Consider the following 23389-nt stretch of genomic DNA (forward strand, 5'->3'; position numbering starts at 1 on the left):
AGATTATTTTAGTTATTTCTATTTTATTCGTACTATATCTCAATATAATACTAATATTTCTAAAAATACGTGCTAAAAGCAAATGGATACTTGAGGAGTATAAAAAATTCCAAAATATTTGCACAAAAATCTTTACATCATTATTTGTGTAGTATGTATTGGGTGCTGTTTGGTGGCACGACAAAATGTACAAATTTCCTTAAGCAGATTGCGCCAGCCCAACAAAAGGATTTATATGTTCATTGCCAAGCTAAATTCGGCAATCCAAACACGACCTAACGATTGCACTCGATCTATAATCTATTATTACTCTGTGTCGGAGATCTATAGAAAATTTGGGATTTGTTTGTTTTGTAAAATAAATAAATAAAATATATCAAAAATAATATAATATGTATATTTATTATCTTTAAGACTAAATTGCACAAAAATTTATCTGTTGTTTTATGAAATTGCATCAAATCTCCTGTACTTCTAAAACCCCGTCAAACTCCTCGTGGTTTTATAAACTTTGCGTCTAATACCTTGGCGGTCATTATTTAACGGTATTTGACATAAATACGTCTAAACTATAAATAAATTTTAGTGTCTCAATTTCTAAACCTCTAAAATTATAAATATATTTATTTTTCCTTATATTTAGCCTTAAAAAATAATAAATATATTGAAAAATAATTATTTTTCTTAAGTTTTAAGAATTTATTTTTATTGTTTTTTAAAGCTAAATATAAAAAAATAAATATATTTGTAATTTTAGAGGTTTAGAAATTTAAATTATAAAATTTATTCGCAGTTTGAGCGCATTTAAGTGTTAAATAAGGACCTCCGAGGGGTTAGACGCAAGATTTATGAAATCATAAGAGAGTTTGACACAATTTTAAAAATATAAGGAATTTGACGCAATTTCGTGAAACAACGAATTAATTTTGTGCAATTTAACTTTATTTTTAATGAGTATTAATTACACAATTCTATAAGTCACATAAAAAACCAAAACATAGACAAAACAAACAAATCTAGTTTTGGTTACACGACAATAATTTTGAACTTTGACTAATTTTTTAAAATTAAATTAAATATATATTTTTCTCTTGTAAAATATCAATTAAATATTAGAATTTTATTATTTCCGAAATTTAAAAACTTCAATACCCTTCAAAAGTTAGCGCGTGTTTATTTATCTAATTAGCACATATAATCAAAACAAATAATGCATACTTTTAGATATAATACATACTTTTATATATAACAACATGTAATCGTGTTGTATAGAATCATGTAATGTGCAATTTTTTTATATTTATATTATGTTGTATAAATATATTTATTGTACTAGAATTAATAAAATAATATATTTTGTGAAAATATATTATGGGTGTGTTTGTTTGGGGCTTTGGATTTTAAGTTGGGATTTGAATACTAAAAATTTTGAATTTGAATAGTTGTATGATATGATATAAATAGATGTTGATGCGATGTTTTGAATGTAAAATTTATTTTTAGTATAATATAAAAAATAAAAAATAGGTGTTTGATTTGATGTTTTTGGAGGGAAAAAATGGGATGAATAGTGAAAATCTATTCCAATCCCCCAAACAAACACACCCTATGTGTAAGTTTTATGTAAAATTAATAAATTATATTATGCGCTATTAAATATGTATTATTTGCCATGATTATATATGTTTAAATAAAAATTTAAATTAGTATAATATTTTAAATTAATTTCAAATAAAAGCCAAACAAGCTCTAGAAATAGTACCTAGTGTATTTTATTAGGGCCCTTATTTTAAATCCAAAAAGCCCAGGCCCCATTCTGCAATAAATAATTTTGAAGCCCAATACTTAGGGCAAAATTAAGGCACAATCGCACAGCGCAATTTCAATCTTGTCCCAATTTTAATTCGACTCTAAAACCCTTCTTCATAAACCTCTCATCGGAATTTGGCGCCACCGTCGGCCGACCGATTCAACGTCGGCGAGATGGAGGAGTCCGCCACGGAAGCTTTAAACACCTTCGCTGCAGATTCGGATATATGCCAACAGCTTCTGACTCGTTACGCTCGCTCCTCCGCCGCGCAGCATCGCCACCTATGCGCCGCCGCGGGCGCCACTCGCTCCATGATTCAATCATCGTCTTTTCCGCTGACACCGATATCCTACTTTGCTGCCACCATCACTTCTCTCTCCAATTTCGAGAACCTCGACGCCGATGCTCTTGGTGCGCTGACCTCTTTGCTTTCGATCGTGCTTCCGTTGGTCGGTAAAGGCGAAATTAAGGCGGAGAAAGCGGGAGAGGCGGTTAGGGTTTTGGTGACGTCGGTGGAGGAGAATGGGGGTAGGTTGGGGACCTCTGGTGTTAGGGCCGTCGTGAAGTGTGTGGGCGTTTTGCTTGCGGAATTTTGCAATGTGAAGGAGTGGGACTCGATTTCTTTAGGTTTCGAGTGGCTTTTGAAATTTTCACTGGATAAGCGGCCAAAGGTTTGTTTTTTGATACTGTTCAGCACAAATCATGAAATTCTTTTCTACTTGGAATGCAGTTTAAGAATTTGCAAGCTTAACTGATCTAAGAATTCGTTATTTGCTTCTACAAGTTGTTCATCGATGTCTAGAACTGTTAAACCTTAAACTAGTCGAGCTAGTTGAGCATCTGTTTTGACGTCGAGGGTATTGGTACATGTTCTCGGCTCCTTCGGGATTCGAGCTAGCTCGGCTTGTTAGGCTCCAAGTCGAGCTCGAATTTCATATATATTATATATATTTTTAATGCATAAATTTCATTAATAAATGTAATTTTTGATATAAAAAATTGTAAATATTATATTAATCTATAAAATAATACAAATATATCATTACTAACAGCTCAATTGAATTGCCCGCGACTCGGCTTGCTTACAAAAGTAGTGAGTTTTGAGCTTGAGTTTGGCTCGTTTATGTCTATAAATGACTTAGTCAGTTTGGATCGTGAGCTATTTAGCTCGTTTAATAGCTCTAATCGTTTCGTAGTTTATTGTACTCTTTTGTCAGTGGAGTCTATCTGCCAACAGAATTTGATTCTTTAGGGTATAATGCATCTATTTAAGATTCACGCATCATTTGTTGTATCAATGATAATGTGATTATGTGAACTGATGTATTGAACAACAAACAGTAGCTGGATTAATCAGTTAGCTCTTACACAGTTACAAGGTGCATATTGGATTTAATGGTTTCAGGGTTAAAGATTTAAAGAACAGTATTTGTTCCTTTTATCAAGTATAAGATAGCATTAATGATCAGATCCCATATTCTTGTTTGTTTACTTCTTTCAGGTTAGGAAATGTGCTCTAGATTGTCTCTTGACAGTTTTCAAGTCTTTTGAATCGTCTGTGGTCTCAAAAGGGAGTAAAAGAATATATTCGTTATTTAAAGATCGCATCCCAGTGGCCTCAGAGATGGCCACCTTAGATGTTGTAGCCCGATCAAAAAATGAAACAATGCTAAAGCCTGAAGACCAGGAAGTTCTTCATATGTTGAATGTGGTGAAGCATGTTGTTCCGTATCTTTCTCCTAAAATTATCATGAAAATACTGCCTCCATTGTTGAAGATATTGAGCTCCAAGTTCTCGGTGATAACACGGCATATCTTTGATGTTATTTTGCCTATACTTGAAACTTCAGGCGCTGATATAGTAATCTCTAATGCTGAGAACATCTTTGCACCATTGGTTTCATACATATCTTTGAGGGAAAAGAATCCGCTTGACAGTGTATTGTTGGCTGCTACAATAGCCAAAATTGCTTTAGGTAAACTTCATGTTGGCGATTCAAGTGATTGGGTCACCTATTTTCCCAAGTTAATCGAGTCTCTTGCAGGTATCCTTTCTTTGTTCCTTTTTTTCCATTTTCTTTTGAACGCTCTTCATGCACGCAATAAGTGCATTTCTTTTCTAAGACATACATATATATTTCTACTGCTGCTTACATTTACTATTTCGGTTACCAAATTTTGAAACTGCTAGTTTCATCTGCCTGATTAAGCAAGCTAAATAGCATTAGAAGCAAATTAGTGGTTGTTGCATGAACCTCTTGTTTTTTACCAACACACGGATGGTGCTATTTTAGAAAAAAAAAAGTGCAGTTTTGACTAATGTTTTTAACCTAAAAGAAAGTGGAGTTGACAAATCAAAAGTGAATTTAAGCATGAAGCTTACTCTAGGAAAAGAACAAATCAAAAGTGAACTTAAGCAGTGAAGCTTACTCTAGGAAAGAGCTCTCTAAACTTTGCTCTCCTCCAACTGGAGGTCCTAGTTAATTCCATAAGTTTTGTCGGTGTGCAGGCTGATAGAGAATGATGTTTGTTTTCATTTAATTTTTTCTTGTCCTTTTATCTTGCCAGTGAAGTTCTCTTCATGCTGGAAACTTTTCTGAATTGCTATAATTTAAAGTTTCTGAATCTGCATTTCACTGATTGATGTATGTCTCCCCCCCCCCCCCCCCATCTTTTGTCTAGATGTTTTTCTGATCTCTTACATGTGCCATTCAGGTCTTCTGACCTGCAAGGGTGATGTTTCCTTACAGACTTCAACTATACTTAGAGAACTGATAGATCAACATGTTGATGTAAAAACTCTTTCCGACATTGAAAGCCAAGAAATGGACAAAAAGGTGATAAACGATGCAGTGTTCCAAGCAATAGAATCCACATGTGCCACATTCTACAGTTTGCTGTGTTCTTCGTCTCAAATTCAGGACGAGCACTTCTTTTCAGTAGTATCTTTTCTGTTACTGCAACTTGGTGAGTATCATGGATTGTTTCTCCTAGCCTTTGTTCTTTTCGCAATTATATTTTTATCTTTCTTTACTATTCATTCCCGATGCTTCCCACTAAAAAGACACTATCTCCTCTTCCAAAACATCACATACGATTTAAAGAAAAATACAAGCGCACACACACACACACAAACCAACCACACCCCTAATAATTACAAATTGAAAAACACTATAGTTTGTGTCCTGGTACTTTTTTTAAAAAAAAATTATTTAAATGATGGTAAAATAACACATAGTTTTTTCTATTAAATAATATTTTAAACTGAATAACTGATTATTTGATTGATTTTTGCATGTGTATACAGTTGTATGTAATAGTTGGAGTTCGTATAACAATGACGACTTCTGCAGTAATGATACTGATAGACTGAGTTTAAATATTAATGCATCCATGTGTTTGTGAGAGTTATAATACTAACCAATGGAAAATGTCTGAAAATTGCTGTATGTTTGGACTTTAGAGTTCTCTTTGTATTTATTCTTATCGTAAACCCTATATAGTGAATATTCAATTTCTTCCCCCAATAGAGGTTGAAATTATCATTTAATCAATTTTTTATTTTTAGGTGAGAAATCCGACATCTTTATGAAGAATTTACTCCTTAAGCTTGCTGATATGATGAATGCTACTCCTGCAAATGCTTCAAAAACTCAATATGTAAGGATTCACGGAGTTTCCCCCCTTATCTTTCTCAACCTCCCCCCTCCCCCCCATTATGTTAGTTTGGCCATTTTGGTTGTGATTTCATTTGTTCATCGTTGCAGCTTGAGGGCTGCATTGGATCTGCTGTTATTGCCATGGGGCCTGAGAAATTACTCCTGTTGGTTCCACTTTCCTTCAGAACCAAAAATTCTTCGTGCTCAAATGTTTGGTTAATACCCATTTTAAAGAAATATGTAGTTGGCTCATCACTGCAGTTTTTCATGAATCACATTGCACCTCTTGCTAAATCTTTTGAGAATGGGTCCCGTAAAGGTACATTTTTACTCTTTTGTCTGTGTATCTTATTTTTTTACATTTATGTGTCAGCGTAGTAATGCCTTATCACTTCTTCGAAAGGAAAAGTTGAACTTCTCCCAATTAAGACATTAGGAGATATGCGTTTTTTGTGTGGGGATTCCAATGACTTCGATTTCTATTTGTAGTTTACCATGATGAGTCTTGAATCTTGACTACATAAATTGAGAATGTTGATGATACTTAATGCTCCCTCCATCTATCAAACACACTCAGTTTATAAAAAGTTTCATCTCACCTCATTAACTCACTCATTCTCAAATACCTCGTTAAAACTCATGTCCAACTCAAACAAACATACACTTTGTGGACGGAATGAGTAGTATTCTTGTGAGACATGCTTGATAGTCTCCAGTCATATTGAGGAGGATGTTTTCCAACCCAGTTATCTTCAGTCTCTATGAATCATTGAATTAAGTATGTTTTTGAATCAGTTAGATTCAAAAAGTTTTTAGTCTCCATGTTACAGTTTTATGCAACTTTTTATCTGCCGCTGGAGTTTAAATCTGCATTCCTTTCCAGTTAAAAAATCAGTGATTGGGCAAGATCTGCAGGCTTATGCCCGTGCATGCTGGGGACTGTTTCCTGCCTTTTGTCGCAGACCAAATGATATTCATCATAGTTTTGAGGCCCTAGCCAAGTTATTAATACCTTTTATCAAAGAGAAGTCATTTATGCTTGAGGATATTGCTGTTGGTTTGCAGGTTTGCCTTTACATATTCTTGTATATTTTATCTGTTTCCGTAACATATTGGTTTGGATTTTGTTCATGAGTTGATGATTTCGCGTGTTGTATTTCTGACACAGGAGTTGGTAAACGGAAATAAAATTGCACATGCTTCTGGTCAGGGGTCTGAAGGCCTGATTGAGTCTCAAGGGGTTAGCAATCTTGCTGGGTGGGATATAGATGTCAAAGGAAGACATTTTTACACTAGGAAGACAGCAAAGAAAAATATTGAGGCTTTGGCTTTGTACGCTCCAGAGTTGCTTGAGGCTTTAACAGATGTCTTCTTTGAGAGCCCTCCAATGGAACGGGAACATATAAAGGTTTACCTAATTTATAAAACTCAATAGTTTCTCATCCACCCTCTAAATTTTGTCTCATTATTTGGCACCAGACAATGGCTAATTCTATGCTTATGTACTGGTTGATAATGGTGGAGTTCAGCATATGCCTTTTGATTTGCTTTCTGTGCCCATTGAATTTTCCGATGTTTCCCTTACCCTAAATAAATTTACTAGTGGGATGTGACAATTAATTTTATTGTTCGTGCGTAGGGTGCAATCAAATGCTTGGCTTCTATCAGCAATGTTTCAGTAACAAAACATTTATTTGTTGCTTCGCTTGAGAAATATCAGCTTCTTGCCAAGACTGGTGAACATGGAAAACCAGAGTTTGTTGCTGATGGTCCAGTCCAGGAAGAAGAGAACAGGTTAACAGATGAAAAGAGGTGCCCTTTTTATTTCTTTTGTTTAGTAAACTTTGTCTTCAATATGACATTTAGTCATATGCATCTACTTATTGATTTCAGGTGAATTTTGTTTGTGAATGGACTAACATCCTTCACATCTTATTACTGTATCGATTCACAATTTTTCTCACTATATTTGTGTGAAGGTGTCTGATCCTGGATTTTGCGTCCTGCATTGTTGAGGGAGCTGATGAGGATCTGGCCAATCTACTCTTTTCTCTTGTTAAGCATGCTTTGCAGGTTGTTGATACCCAAACTTTTTACTTTCAAATGTTTATATATTGATTATTCTATTACATCAGTCTGTTTTATTTTTTCTAAATAATAATAATTATTTTGTATTATTCTAGTCGAGCAATGAGGCTGTCCAGATCGAAGCATATCAAACCCTCAGCAGAATACTCGAGGTTTCTATTCAACTTAATGTAAAATTTGGATCTCATACATATATATGTTTTGATTCTATACTATTTCTGGCATTTCTGCAGAGTAATTCTTCGTTTTGCTCTTCTCAATTTAATGTGGTGATGGGTTTATTGGCCGGGATGACGTCTGCATCCAATTCAATGTTACTTAAAAGTCGATTTACTTGTTTGCAGCCCTTGTTGATTCATGCATTAAAGGTAGGCTTTGGTCTAAACATTAAACTTTTCGTAGTCCTTTGAATGAATTGTTATACTATGATGTGATAATTTTCTTAAGCAAAAGCAGTATTTCTTGGTTGGCTTGTTTGTTAACATCTTCATTCATTTTATGAGCTCATATGCTTCTTTACTCATTTTTTGTTTCTCTGTTTAATATTTAAATTGGTATTGGCTTTTCTGTGCTGCAGAAAAACAGTGATGAGGAGAATACAGAGACCTTCCTTATTCTGAATGAGATTATTCTTGCATTAAAAGATGTAAGAGCTACTTTCGGATATCTTATTCAATTCTTTCCAAAATTATTTAATCGTTATCTCTAGATTCAATTAAGCATACATATAATACAGTATATTTAATCTTTTCAGCATGTTGCTTTTGTAGCTATAAAATTTGGGTGTGTGATTGTGTTTTGGTGTTTTGTTTTGTGCTGGGAATAATAAAATTGTGAATTTAAATATCTGTTTGATGTGTTTTTTATAAAGAAAACATATATTTTATATGTAATGTTTTAAATTGAGAATATGTGTTCGATGTGAATTTTTTTGGGGGAAAAGTAAGTGTTTCATTTATTTTTTTATTTTTTAAGGAAAAAATGGGTTAGTGATGATTGTGTTGTGAAAACACAACCACACACTCACACTTGTGTCAGTGTTGCCCTGTTTTACATGGTTATATGAAGGATCTCAATAAGTGTTAATTCTAGTTTTTGTTCTTGGTTGTGTTTACTTGTTCTTCCTAATACCTAAGTTCTTTGAAGTTCAGTATGATGAAGAAGGCAGGAGACTTGCTTATGATGCATTGAATGGGATAAGTTCAAAGTTAAGGAACTCGTCAGATGTTTCTCAAGATGACTTGTATAAAAAACTTCTGGCCATGGTAAGACTACAATACTTTCCTATTTGTTTTTACCTACATAGTTAGGATAGAGTTAAATTATGATAGGATTATCGGAGTTTATTTGTTTGGATAATTATTGTATAGAATGCATGTAATCTCACTTGCGGTAATTTGAAGAATCCTATTCATATCTAACACTAACAATCACACAAAATGATCTGAACTTGCCTCATAAGTCATAAGGGTGAGCGAGTTGGTGTGGTATGGTAGCTTGTGATTATATGGTCACCGGCTAAACCTTGCCGACATTTTTTAGGTTGAGCCTGTCATACATGGCTTTCTTAGTTTGGCTTTCCTGGCTGGAGGATTATTGGCCAATTGAATTGCACACTCAAAGAGTAGTGACTGCATTCTCCTACATTGCGAAGAAACAAATTGCTCCAATAGAATGCCATATGCTTTCAGTCTGTCATATCTTAGGAGGCATATTGTTAGTTTTAACTGTATCATGTTGGGGAAATGACTTAGTTATTCTCATTTCCAGATTACAGGTTATCTCTCAGGTTCGTCTCCCCATATAAAGAGTGGGGTGGTATCTGCACTCTCAGTATTTGTTTACAACGACCCTGGTATCTGTTTATCGATGGCCGATGTAGTCCCAACAGTTATGGAGTTGTTGCACAGCAAAGCTATTGAGGTTATAAAGGTAAGTTTTCCTGCCTTCCATGTATTTCTCTGACTTAACATTCATTGTGTTGATACTATTTATGATCTGAATTTACCAGGCTGTTTTGGGCTTTGTGAAAGTTCTAGTTTCATGTCTAAAAGCAAGTGATCTGCAACATTTTCTTCCGGAAATAATGGATGGAGTTATACGTTGGTCATCTGTTTCTCGCCATCATTTCAAGGCCAAGGTCCGTGGGCTTTACTGTTGCTTTCATCTTCAGTTACAGTTTATGGACCAATTATCAATTTTGAGTTGTGATTAGAATTATTTAGCTTTTTGCTGACTCCTTGCAAATCCCTTCTGAATCCTATCACCATAGCCACAAATTATTTATTTATTTTATATATATATATATTTTATTGATGATGCCCATGCCCTGGAATCTCAGCTTAGTCCAGCATCTTTTTCCTTATCTATATTCTATTTGCAAATAACTATTTGGTGGTTTAGATAGGGTGTGATTGTTTGGAGGTTTAGAATTTGGATTGGGATTTGAATAGTAAAAAATTTGAATCGAAATAGTTGTATGACGTGATTTAAATAAGTATTGATGTGATGTTTTGAATATAAATTTAGTATAACATAAAAAGTGAAAAATAGGTATTTGATTTGATATTGTTGAGAGGAAAATTCTGTGTGAATAGTGGAAATCTTTCAAGATCCTCCAAACAAACACACCCTATATAGGATATAATGCCACTGCTTCAAATTTTTATAGGCACGTAATTAGAACGTTTATATGAGTCGAGCAATGTTACCGATGCTGGCTTGATTTGGCCGGTTAAGATTCAAGCTAAAATAGTGGCTCAAGCTTAACTCTTTAGGCTTGGGTTCATGCTCTCCCCAGGCTCAGTTTTTATATATATTATATATTTTTTAATGTATAAATTAAATATATTTTTTTTATTCTCAATTATACCATGACTAACGAGCTTGAGCTCTGCTCAATTATAGAAAGAATAATTTTCGAGTTCGAGTTTGACTCGTTTATCTTTATAAATGAGTCAAATCAAGCTGTTAATGAGCCAGGTCAACCTTGGTACTCATGCTACCGATTCGTTTAACAACTTTACACTAACCAAATACTGTGTAGTATATTAGGAATACTGTCTCATTCTACAATTGACTTTAGCTTTACGCCAATGGGAACTCATTCTCTTCCAAAGTTGTACGAACGATCTCATATTCTTTTCACTACAGGTGGTGGTGATCTTGGAGATAATGATCAGGAAGTGCGGCACGGCAGCCGTTAAGGCTCTTGCACCTGAGAAATACAAGGAATTCGTGCAGGGTGTTGTAGAGGTACTTCTCGTCTTTACCTAATTTTAGCTGTAGGACATTTGTTTCCGTGTTGCTAAATTTATGTTTTTGATGCGTACGTATTGCTGCAGAATCGTCATGGAAAGAATAGTAGTAAAGACAATGGAAGCAAAGACGATAAGCAACAAGCTTCCGGTACATCATCTACAAGGTGTGACTTCGATTCCTGCCCTCAACTTCTATATATTATTGGCAATAATTATTTATGTCAATTTTTTTTGAGTGGAAAATACCTATAGTTTAGGAGTTTGAAAAAAACCTCTATTTCTTACCATGAGGTTTAAACTCCCGACACTTTCAAGTCTTGTCTGCCATACATGGTTCGCCTAGTGTGACTTATTTATCGGCTTAATTTGGAGATTATTAAGTTCTACTTGGGATTTACTTCGAACTTTTCACCTCATAATAAAAATAATAATAATACTCCTTCAGTATAAATTATGTCAGTTTTCTTTTTTTGCTTATTTGCTAAGATAAACTCCCTCCGTAGCGTGTCCGGGTTACTGTAGATACCAGAATTTAAGATAAGTATAGTCAATGAATAATTAAAAATGTATTAGTAAAAATAATTATTCTATAGTATAAAATAATTATAGATTATAAGTAATTAGTCTAATTAAAATTAAAATAATTATAAAATTTAAAATGATATTATGTATGTAATCATTTTCTGTAAGTGACATGAGACGTAGGACATACATAAACAACAATGTGGAACAATGTGAAACGGTAGGTGGGACGGAGGGAGTAATTTATTTATAGTAAATTTTTATCATTTTAAAAAAAACAACAATCAACTTGCAGCTATTTCTTCACTATTTTTTTACTATTTTTATCATTTTAAAGAAAACAACAATCAACTTGCAGCTATTTCTTCACTATTTTTTTTTTTTTAACGTAACCCTTTAATAAATTTTTCATAATAATCTCACTTTATTTTTTGTCTACTTATCGAACAAAGTTTCATAATTATATCAGACAGAGGTAGTAGAATGTTGAAAAAAACATGTGAATAGTGCCTACAAGTGTAGAAATCGAAAATTAATAGAGAGTCATTTTACATATGATCAAGACTTTTAGATGAGTAACAAATCTAGTGAGCTGTATTTCAGGCATCCAAAGAGGAAAAGGGAAGAAGAATCTACCGTGGTCTCGTCCAAAGAAGACGGATATACTGAACCCGGGAAAAGGAAGAAATTCAGCAAACAAAATCCTGGGAAATTTATTCACAGAGGTGGGCGACAGTCGGAACATAAAAATCTGCAAAGGGACGAGTCTAGAAAACCTCAAGGTCGCGGATTCAAAAAAAATCTCCCCGACAAAAATAAACAAAAGGACAAGACAGCCTCCGGGAACAATAAGGGTAAATTCCGAAAACTGGGCGCTGAGGTGAAATTTTCTAAACAAAAAAAAGGGTAGGAAGATGATGGTATAGAAATCCGGGATGTAGACTACATTTTGGTGTCGATCTTGAGGACGCCGAGCATGTCTAGCCCAAAGCCCGACTGAGGAAGAGTTATGGGTTGAAAAAAAAAAAGAAAGGAAAAATGAGGATGGAGGAGATACATTTTAGCCATGGCAAGATTTTGGAACAATGGAAAGGTATGATATTTCATTTCCAGTTGAATACTTTTGCTAATTATGATAAATTTATGTTAAGGAAAATGAATTTTGATAGTAATTTATATATATATATATACATATGTATGTATATTTATTGTGATTCTTATTTCAGCATGTTTGGGCTTGTCCATCTTGTGGTGCAGTCCTTTTATGGTGTGTTTGCTCTAGGGTTTGGATTTTAAGTTTGAGTTTTGAGCAGTAAAAAAAATTAAATTTAATAGTTTTATGATGTAATATTTTGAATAAAAAATTGATTAGTAGTATATAAAAAAAAAAATAGAAAATAGATATTTAGTTTTACCTTTTTATTTATTGTATTGTTACCTATGCGACATTAATATACTAAAACTTCCGCGTAAAGGACAAAAAGAGGATTTTATTCTTTTTAATTCATAGTATTTTTTTCCTATTTTTGTTTGTCTATTCGAAATTAATATTTTAATTTTTATTTAAATAATAAATATTATATATATAATTATTTTATATATAAAGTTAAAAGGGTGAAATTGTCATTTCTTTAATATATTTTAATTATTATTTATTAATTTTTTATAAAAGTAAATAGGTCCTTTGGAGTGGTATCGATGAAATATTATTTTGTAAATCTTAAAAATTTCTCTCCTTTGATTGAATTTTGGTTCTGCGCTACTTGCCACATGTCAGCACAATATTTATATAGTAATTCTTTGGTTGTATTTGTTTTTTAAAATATTTTGATGAAATAATTTTTTTATACGAGGCAGAAAGAATTGTATATTTAATATAAAAATAATAAATATGTAAGAAATATTATTTTTTTTTAAGAAATCTTATTTGATTTTATATTTTTTATTACAATTTTTAACAAAAATATATTGTACTCTTTGGTTCTATATATTTTATAATATTTTTTATTTTAATATTATCCACAACTATCTTTCAATATCTTCAAAATATAAAATAAATTATACACTTAATACTGTCTATTTAATTTTTTTTTGTAAAAAACATAGATTGTGTTCTTGTGTAGTTTTACCATAACTTTTACTATTTAATTTAATTTTTTTTCCTCCAAAAATATCATATCAAACATTTATTTATTTATTTTAAATTATATTATAAATGCAAAATATTACATCGAACTTCTATTTTTATCCCATCAAATAATTTTCAAATTAATTTTTTACTATTCAAAAATTCAAACATAAAAACTAAAACCCACGTACTCTAAATAATTTATCATATATAGAACGGAAAAAGTAAATTTTTTTACAAAATATTTGAAATGATAAAAAATTATTATAATAATATTCTCAAAATATATATATTTTTTTATAATCAACAATTATATATATATATTATTTGTCTCAATTTAAAATACTTTTTTATCATTTTCGTCCGCTCCACTTTAAAGTATTTATTTATTTTTTTAGTCAAAATAATCATACACTACAACCAAAATACTCCTTAATTTTTATTTAAATTACAAATATACAAAATTGTTCTGGTGTGTTTATTTGTGAAATTTGGTTTTCGATTTTACTATTTTTAATTTTTTCTTTTCCTAAAAACATCAAATCAAATACTCATTTTTTATTTATTTTACTACATCAAAATTTAATTTTATATTCAAAATATCACATAAATACATATTTATGTTACATCAAATAATTATTTCAATTCAAAATTTTACTATTAAAAATTAAAACCCAAAATAAAAATGACAAGTAAAAGCTCAAATGTGGGAGCAATGAAGTTTATATTAAAACAATGAAGTTTATATACTAGTGGGTGTGTTTGTTTGGGGGATTGGATTGGATTTACCCTATTCATCCATTTTTTTCCTCAAAAACATCAAATCAAACACCTATTTTTTATTTTTTATATTATACTAAAAATCAATTTTACATTCAAAATATCACATCAATACTTATTTATATCACATCATACAACTATTCAAATTCAAAATTTTTACTATTCAAATTTCTACTCAAAATCCAAATCCCAAAACAAACACATCCTAAATATATGTATATATTTGGACGAGTTGAAAAAGTATTATTATTTAATGAAAAAATATATATAGGGTGTGTTTGTTTGGGGTTTTGGATTTTGAGTTGGGATTTGAATAGTAAAAATTTTGAATTTGAATAGTTGTATGATGTGATATAAATAGGGTTTGATGTGATATTTTGAATGTAAAATTGATTTTTAGTATAATATAAAAAATAAAAAATAGGTATTTGATTTGATGTTTTTGGGGAAAAAAAATTGGATGAATAGTGGAAATCCACCAAAATCCTTCAAACAAACACACCCATAATATTTGACGTAAGTGTGCGTGTGTGTTTGTTATTTGTTAAGGTCCGTAAGGAAAAGAGGATATGATAGTGATGAAGATGGATGGAGGCAACATTCCCTCACTGAGAACCAATGGTGGCCATGCCTGCTGCACCTCAATCACTCCTCGCTCCTCTTCCTCTTCCCCTTCCCAACGCCGCCGGACCGGTCACCGGACTCCGATTTCGCGCTCACCTCTGCTCAACCTCCATTGCAGCTTCTTCCACAGCTCCCATTCCTTCTCCTCGTCGCCGCAATTTCATCGTCTTTGCTGGCGGATTTCGAGCATTTGGCGTTCCAACTCGGTTGCTTCCCGCTCGAGTGTCTGGTTCCATTTCCAAGCTTCGCGTCGCGGCGGAAGAACAGCCTAGCTCCTCCTCCTCATCAGGTATCGCTATTGAGATTTAATTTTGAAATTTGCTGCGTGATTATTAATTGGAGTTGGAGTGGAGAGTTGGTTGAGTTAATCGAAATTTAGATGAGTATTTGAGAGAATTGCTTGCGTAGAGTTTAATTTTTGAAGTGGAAATTGAAATTTAAGTCGATTTTGGTGTTTGGAAGTTTGATTCTCTGTTAATTTACGGATGCTCGTCGTCGTCGTCTAATAGCTGTGAAATTATTATATCTATGGCTGTATTGAATTTGAAATTGAAGTCAGAGTCTTTAGATATGTATGATATTTTAATTTATTATTTTTTAAAATTTATATTTATTCTATGTTTCAGCTTCTAAACGATAATCAAAATATTTTTATAATTTTTTTACTATATTTTAATATAATAATTAATATTAAAAAATTAACACGCCCAAAATAAATAAGACAAAAGTAATATAATATTTTATTTATTTTATAATTATAATTTTATAACTATATGTATATTTTAATGAACATTCACAAACAAAGCGTCTGTAAAAAATTCGGTCCATGAGACTTTGTTAACAAAATAAGTGTGTTTATACTGTTTGGCTTGACTCAATAACGTTTCCAAACGAGCTATAACCGAATCCAATCGAGCTAAATTCACAAACTGATTGAGCCTATCTGTTTTACTAGTGGGATTTTGGTTTTGAATAATAAAATTTTGAATTGAAATAGTAGTTTGATGTGATATAAATATGTATTGATGTCAAGTTTTGAATGTAAAATTTAATTTAATGTTATATAATAAATAAAAAGTTGGTGTTTGATTTGATATTTTTGGGGAGAAAAAATTATTGGAATAGTAAAATGGAAAAACAAATGTCACAAATAAACGGCTAAAAACAAATCTCATCCATTTTGATGGTTTTTCAATCACTGCAAACTTTCTTGTTCGAATCAACTAAAGTTGCGCATGTTATAGGCTATTCGAAAAGGTCGAATGAATCGTGATTAAATTATCTTAGAAAGCAGTAGCATTGTTTGCTTGAATTTATGTATAAATCTCTAGAACTCTGTAAAATTACTAAATCCGTTGTCGATCTCTCTATTGCAGCCGAGGCCGTTGAGAATGTAGTGATTGTAGGATCAGGTCCTGCTGGATACACAGCAGCAACATACGCTGCTCGAGCCAACTTGAAGCCTGTAGTGTTCGAAGGATTCCAAATTGGCGGTGTGCCGGGAGGACAGCTGATGACCACAACTGAAGTCGAGAACTTTCCTGGATTTCCAGATGGTATTACAGGTCCAGACTTAATGGACAGGTTCTTGGATTTTTAGAGCTTCGTTTCTCGATTGATTGATCCTCTGTAACATTCTTCAGTTTCTTCCTAGACTGAATAATGCTGAACTTGTTTGTTTTCTTCATTAGGATGCGACAGCAGGCTGAGCGATGGGGAGCAGAATTACATCAAGAAGATGTGGAATTCATCGATGTGAAGAACAGCCCTTTTACAGTGAAAAGCAGCGAACGCCAGGTGATTTATAATTTTACGACCATTCCCCTTGTCCCGAAACTGTTGACATTCTGATGCCTGAATTATGTGGTTTGAATTTCCGATTGAGGTTTGATTGTTGATTTGATAGCTGATTCGTGTAAATGATCGTCCCATCTAAAATATTAAACTTCTAGGAAAATGCATCATTAATTACATATTATATAGTCTTCCAACGCGCATGCTCATGTGTAAGGTAGATTTATGCCAAATCTTGCATGTGGACTACTTTTAAGAGTAAGTTGGCAATGGGTCAATTCTTGTCGTGTTTGTGTCGGATTGAATATTTTAAATGGGTCAAATAATTCAACACTAATCCGATCTGTTTATTATCGTGTCGGGTTCGTGTTGACCCGTATACATACTTAAGTCAAAATCCTTGATTTAAATTCAATTATTTTTTGTCAATGTTTTTGTTAGTTTTTGTTGGTTAGTGTAATGTGTACAATAAATTATGCTGAATTATTTAAAATTGAATTTAGTTTAAATTAATGTGGGCTAATTATTAAATTATAATTATTTTACATATATAATAAATATATTAATTACTATTATTATATTATAATCGGGTTGTCGTGTCAGATTCGACTTGAGAGCCTCAATCTAACTCGACCCGTTTATTATTGTATTAGATTTGTGTCAAACCGTTTACATAATCGGGTTGAAATCCTTGACCCAAACTCAATTATTTCGTGTCGGGTTCGTATCGGATTGTTGTATCGTATCAATTTTTGCCGGCTCTAATTAAGAGTGGTTGCTACTATATACATGTCAACAACTACGTAATCATATATCCAGGTATGTAGAGTCACACAGTCTAATGTATAACACGATAAACGTGTGCTCGTAATTCACACATTCAAGTTGCTAGTGTGCATTGCAGCATCGGTGACATTCTTCGATATTAGCTTCGATACATTGCTCTTGTGATTATCGATACAAAAATAATCTAATAATTCAGAATCCAGACCTTTGTAGTGTTTACATTTTTCATATTGATTGCAGTCTATGTTTAGGAGACAAGTGATACCTCTATATTAGATATCCAAGATTTTTAGTTAAAACAGGTCTCTGGCCTGAAACCTACCTCTCGATGTAATTTCAGGTGAAATGTAACAGCATTATCTATGCAACCGGAGCCACGGCAAAGAGGCTGTATTTACCTCGAGAAGATGAATTTTGGAGTCGAGGAATAAGTGCTTGCGCAATTTGTGATGGAGCATCGCCATTGTATAAAGGTCAAGACCTTGCTGTGATTGGGGGAGGTGATACAGCCACAGAGGAAGCTCTGTACCTGACTAAATACGCGCGCCATGTCCATTTGCTCATCCGAAAGGACCAATTAAGGGCATCGAAAGCAATGCAAGATAGGTCAGTCATTATAAATATGTACGTATTTTTAAGATTGAAATAAAGAGTTTTAGTTTTATATTCTAAGATGGGATCAGAGCTAAATTCTGTTCGGGTACCTCAATGACCCCTTATATCCCGTATATATTTTTATATTTTATTGATATATTTGCTTTTATCCACGATCATGCTGTCATTTTCATGTTGTCTCCGTTTCTACTACTTCGATCTCCATAGACAGAATTCTACTTTCAACTCTAACGCCGTTGAGAGTCATATTTCCGACTCTAGCTCTGTTGTGAGCGAGCGAGTCCTGTTTCCGACTCCAGCTTTATTAAGATTGAGCGAGTCCTGTTTTCGACTCTAATTCCGTTGTGAACGAGCGAGTCCTTTTTCCAATTCTAACAGTGTTGAGTTCTGACTCTGATTATAATCCAGTGGACGGCTACACCACTTTCAGTCAATGACAAATTTAAGTTCGTTCGTGGAAGATTTCAGCCATATTTTTTTCGGTCACTCCTGGCAAATTCAAGTTTGTTCGATCATATCTTGAGCTTGAAGATAGGTGTTAAATTATATTTAGAAAATATATATTCTTGCATTATTTAAATAATTTGTACGTCATTATAAATAGGTACGAATTCTTATGATTAAAATAGAGAATTTCAGTTTCATATTCTAACACTAATGACGATGTTTTTTAAGTTTCAACTCCCTGAATGTTTGTTAAAGTTTCATATTCTAACACTAATGACGATGTTTTTTAAGTTTCAACTCCCTGAATGTTTGTTAACAGGTTACTTATGGCGAATGTTTCAGAGTATTTGGGAATCCAAACATTACGGTCCACTTCAACACTGAGGCTAAGGATGTTGTCAGCAACACGAAAGGCCAGCTGTCCGGAGTGTTGGTTCGAAAGGTTGATAATGGCGAGGAGTCTGTTTTAGACGTGAAAGGCTTGTTTTATGGAATAGGTCATTCGCCGAATAGCCAGTTGCTCGAGGGCCAGGTTGATCTTGATTCTGCAGGCTACATTTTGGTTCTCGAAGGCTCTGCTAAAACTTCGGTTGAGGGAGTTTTTGCTGCCGGAGATGTACAGGTAAAACATGGCATGGGAGTATTTGTTTTCTTTGTCGTCATCTTCATATTATCTCACTCATATCGAAACTTTTAAGTTATCAATCCATGGAATTAGAGCTAGCAATAAGTCGATTCTTGTTGGTTCGTCTCGAGTTGAATACATTTAACGGGTTAAATCACTCAACTCTAACCTGAACCGTTTATTATCGTGTTGGGTTCAAATTGACTCGTTTATTTTCGTGTTAAATTCGTATTGACCCGTATACATAATTGAGTCAAAATCCTTTATCCAAATCCAATTTTTTGGTCGAATTGTCGTATTATGTTAATTTGTTTTTGATTCAAGTGTTATGTGTACAGTGAATTATGTTGAATTATTTAAGATTGAACTTAGTTATGTATTAATGTGTAGGCTAAATTATCAAATTATAATTATTTTATATATATAAGAAATAGTATATTAATTAATATTGATATATTATAACTGGATTGTCGTATCGGATTCGAGGTGAGGGTTTCAATCTTAACCCGACCCGTTTATTATCGCGTCCAATTCTTGTCCAACCCGTATACATAATTGGATCAAAATTTTTGATCCAAATTCAATTATTTCGTGTCAGGTTGTCGTATAGTGTCAATTTTTACTAGCTCTACATTCGGTAGATTTTCTCACACAAGGCATTCTTGAAAAATATACCGTTGTTGTTCCTGTCAATGGTTTTGCCTTCAACTTGGTAACTAATAACTTAATGTATGCCATTAATCTTAGTATTTGATGTAATATTTTTTTTAAAAATTACTACCGTAAATGAATAGTACCAAAAGTTCATGAAGGTTCGATTTGTTTTCGCTGACTGTCATCCCAATGTGTAATACATTATCAAATACAGATTAAAGTTTTTCATGGAAGCACATTTTCGATGTTTCCTGTTTCCGAGTTCCATGATTATTTTCTTTTTCCAGGATCACGAATGGAGGCAAGCCGTAACCGCAGCTGGATCAGGTTGCATTGCAGCTCTCTCAGTCGAAAGATACCTTGCTAGCAAAAACTTACTCATCGAATTCCACCAGGCAATCGATCTTTTTTAAATGCACTCTTACCTTTACAAACTTTGTATTAAAATACATAACTCGTTATATTTTTTTCGCGCCATACAGCCTGCTGTTGAAGAGGCTAAGAAAGAACTTACTGAAAGAGATGTAGAAGAAGGTTTCGATATCACAATGACAAAGCACCGGGGTCAGGTGTGACTTCCTCGATAGGAACTTACGTGATTGTTAACTTAACATTTTATGTTCTTTTTATTCGCTAAATGATTTTCCGTTGCAGTATGCTCTTCGGAAGCTATATCATGAGAGTCCGAGGCTCCTATGTGTTCTATATACGTCACCAACATGCGGTCCTTGTAGAACCTTGAAACCGATTCTTAGTAAGGTAAACATCCAACTCCATGGAAACACTTAGTTCTTAATCGATTATGTTGTACGTTGCAAGTTTTATTTCGTGGTTTACTCTGAATAATCTCGATTTATTGTTAATTTGGATATCGACGATACAACAATAATCGTTTAGCTTAAAGAATTTGTGAGAACGAGACAAGAAAACATGGATATGAAAATTGTGAATGAAAAAGCTTTGTCTGTTGGGGGATGGTTAAGGTGTCGTGTTTATTAGTCCTAATCAGTACATAAAAATAAAAAAGACAGTGTTAATTGAAACTATATAGTGACAATTTACACTTTATTGTGCTTTATGAATATATCTAATTGTTGAAATCAATAATAGAACGAACTCTATAAACTATTGTCATGTGTTGTCAGTTCATATGTTGCATTTGTAATATACTTCCTCAATCCGGTAAATTAGAACATTTGGATCCGGCATGGAGATTAAGAAAAATAAATATTTTATTAAAAAAATGATAAAAATAAAAAGGCAGTCTAGGGTAAAGAAAACGAGGAGAAGTGATGTAATAAAGGTAGTTATATTTGTTGTAAATAAGTGTTGAATTGAAGATAACAGTTAAAGAATTGGCCTAATCATGTGTTGTTAATTTATATTTTGTGTTGGGCTATATATATATATATATTTGGCGTGCTTACCGTAGCCGTTATATGTTGGCTTGGATTTGTTACTATTATGCTTTCGCCACCAAGATCTCCATTAACGACAGAACTCATTTTATGAACTTGTCTTGTAGGTAATAGATGAATACAATCAGAATGTTCATTTAGTCGAGATAGACATTGAGGAGGATCCTGAGATTGCCGAGGCTGCCGGTATTATGGGCACGCCTTGTGTACAGTTTTTCAAGAACAAGGAACTGATCAGGTAAAATAAAAAATCGTAACATTTCTTAACACTAAATTGTTTATAACCATCATTGGTTTGAAAAGTCCGCACAACTCTCCTTCATAATTTAGAAATGGAGGCTTCTCGTGTTTTAAAAAATATTGCATAAAATCTTTTAAAAATTACATAACGTATCGAGACAAATTAATCTAAGAAAAAAGAAATTTTTGTGCAATGTAATAAAAAGTTCGAGGGTTCTTGCAGTTTTTAAATCATGAGGGAGAATGATGTAGATTTTCTTTAACAAAATTTGATTCTGATTGATCCAAATTATGTAGTACTGTGTCCGGAGTAAAAATGAAGAACGAGTACAGACAATTCATCGAGGAAAACAAATAAGAAAGCGTCGAAAATCCGGGCTATCTTCTTCTCCATTCCTTCATCTTCTCAGGTGCCTCTTAGCAATTCATTTATTATTATTATTATTATTACAATATGAATTCTGCTTCCAGATTACTCATAGTTTTTTGGCATACTGGTTTTTCAATCTTCACTTTTGGGATTTAATTTCTCAATTATTTGATTTATTTTGAATTTGTCCAATACAATGCATGTGCAAAGTTATAAGTAATTATTGTTAGGATTTATTTAATTTAGGTTGATTTTGTTTGATGGATCTATCTGTCAAAAATATCTTATAAATATCTCCCAACAAATGCATATCTGAAAATATCTGTGGTTGGTAATATATTAGTAATATCATGTTTAGGAAACTGTCTACTTATTTAAATCCCTAAATCTTACTTTCTGTTACTACTTCAATAAAATACAACTCTAGATAAGGATTCTATCTATGCATGTGTTGTTTTATTCCTATTATTATTATTATTTTTATTTTTATTATTACTCTCTCCGTCCATAATTAAATATTCATTTTTTTTTTCACTTTAATATGTATAATATAAAAGGTAATGACATTTGTGTAAAATATATTATAAGTTATAAGAGTATTTGTAATGTTAGGTAGATAGTACAACTACTAAAAAAAATGGATATTTTGTTATAGGACGGACTAAAATGAAATGATACATACATTGTTATGGAACGGATGGAGTATTATTATTATTCACTTTGTCTTACATAAAATGTCCATTTTTTTATTTTAGTCAATGTCATGTAATTTATCATTTGTATACACTTTAATCACATTTCTAATTTTATAATTTATAGTTTTTTTTAATTTTAATTAAATTATTTTATCATTTTAATCTTAATATATATATAATTATTTTATTATACTATAATTATTTTTACTATTATATTTATTAATTACTTATCAATTATTTTATTTTTTTAAATTCTCATGTCTATATTAAAATTTATGGAACGGAAGGAATACTTTGTATAAATGTACTTTTTAGTCCTTATGTATCACTTTTTATATTTTAGTCTCTAGAAATATTTTATATTTAGACAGAAATTTTATCATGTGTGTTGATATGACAATGTGAACTAGGGGTGTCAATTCGTGTTTTTGGGTCGTGTTCGTGTCGGGTTGAGCCATGAGGATAACCAAAAAACTGTCAATCCGAACCCGAAATCTGACCTGAAATCCTAGACCCGAACACGACACGAATTCTTTCAGGTCGGGTTCAGGTTGACCTGAAAACCTGAATTAGTTTCAGGTCACCCGAAATCCGAACAAACCCGATACGAACTGGACCCGAAACAGACCCGAAAATTTAAAAAAAATTAAATTGACCTAAAAAATATCATTTTTATTTTAATTTTTATATTATTTTATATTTAAAATAATATAAATATTATAAATTAAAATAATAATAATAAAAATTTCAGATCAACCCGAATTACGAAACCCAAAACCTAATCTTATTTTGATATTTCAGGTCAACCCGAAATACGATCCGAACACGACACGAATTTTTTTTATTTCAGGTTCGGATCGACCTGATTTTTTTC

At 32.5% G+C, this 23389-nt stretch overlaps 2 protein-coding genes across 3 annotated transcripts; both read left to right on the plus strand.

The window, feature by feature from the left end:
• Positions 1-1868: 1868 nt before the first annotated feature.
• Positions 1869-12553, plus strand: LOC127256667 (uncharacterized). Of its 2 annotated transcripts, none has more exons than XM_051282788.1 (18): positions 1869-2481; positions 3312-3855; positions 4526-4777; positions 5379-5470; positions 5578-5788; positions 6353-6534; positions 6638-6877; positions 7109-7281; positions 7449-7542; positions 7653-7709; positions 7791-7925; positions 8135-8203; positions 8709-8822; positions 9328-9489; positions 9569-9697; positions 10711-10812; positions 10902-10981; positions 11943-12553. In XM_051282788.1, exons 1-18 carry the CDS (start codon positions 1984-1986, stop codon positions 12247-12249), a joined length of 3441 nt encoding a protein of 1146 aa, XP_051138745.1. In that variant the 5' UTR covers positions 1869-1983; the 3' UTR covers positions 12250-12553. The 2 variants fall into 2 exon arrangements, with proteins under 2 accessions (XP_051138745.1, XP_051138746.1); XM_051282789.1 differs by having other exon boundaries at positions 7109-7263.
• Positions 12554-14795: 2242 nt separating this feature from the next.
• Positions 14796-22199, plus strand: LOC127256539 (thioredoxin reductase NTRC-like). The gene is made up of 10 exons (XM_051282590.1): positions 14796-15160; positions 16248-16455; positions 16563-16668; positions 17792-18057; positions 18856-19135; positions 20080-20187; positions 20275-20361; positions 20447-20551; positions 21318-21448; positions 21748-22199. Exons 1-10 carry the CDS (start codon positions 14866-14868, stop codon positions 21806-21808), a joined length of 1647 nt encoding a protein of 548 aa, XP_051138547.1. The 5' UTR covers positions 14796-14865; the 3' UTR covers positions 21809-22199.
• Positions 22200-23389: the final 1190 nt, after the last annotated feature.

Source organism: Andrographis paniculata, unplaced genomic scaffold (genome assembly GCF_009805555.1).
Source record: "Andrographis paniculata isolate CXL003 unplaced genomic scaffold, ASM980555v1 Contig56END, whole genome shotgun sequence".
In the NCBI taxonomy this organism is placed as follows: domain Eukaryota; kingdom Viridiplantae; phylum Streptophyta; class Magnoliopsida; order Lamiales; family Acanthaceae; genus Andrographis; species Andrographis paniculata.

Coding starts and splice junctions, on each gene's coding strand:
- LOC127256667 (XM_051282788.1), top strand. CDS start 1,984: ATGGAGGAGTCCGCCACGGAAGCTTTAAACACCTTCGCTGCAGATTCG. Junction 7,710..7,790: donor CCCTCAGCAGAATACTCGAG/GTTTCTATTCAA, acceptor GCATTTCTGCAG/AGTAATTCTTCGTTTTGCTC. Junction 10,982..11,942: donor TCCGGTACATCATCTACAAG/GTGTGACTTCGA, acceptor GCTGTATTTCAG/GCATCCAAAGAGGAAAAGGG.
- LOC127256539 (XM_051282590.1), top strand. CDS start 14,866: ATGGTGGCCATGCCTGCTGCACCTCAATCACTCCTCGCTCCTCTTCCT. Junction 20,362..20,446: donor TGACAAAGCACCGGGGTCAG/GTGTGACTTCCT, acceptor TTTCCGTTGCAG/TATGCTCTTCGGAAGCTATA. Junction 20,552..21,317: donor TGAAACCGATTCTTAGTAAG/GTAAACATCCAA, acceptor CTTGTCTTGTAG/GTAATAGATGAATACAATCA.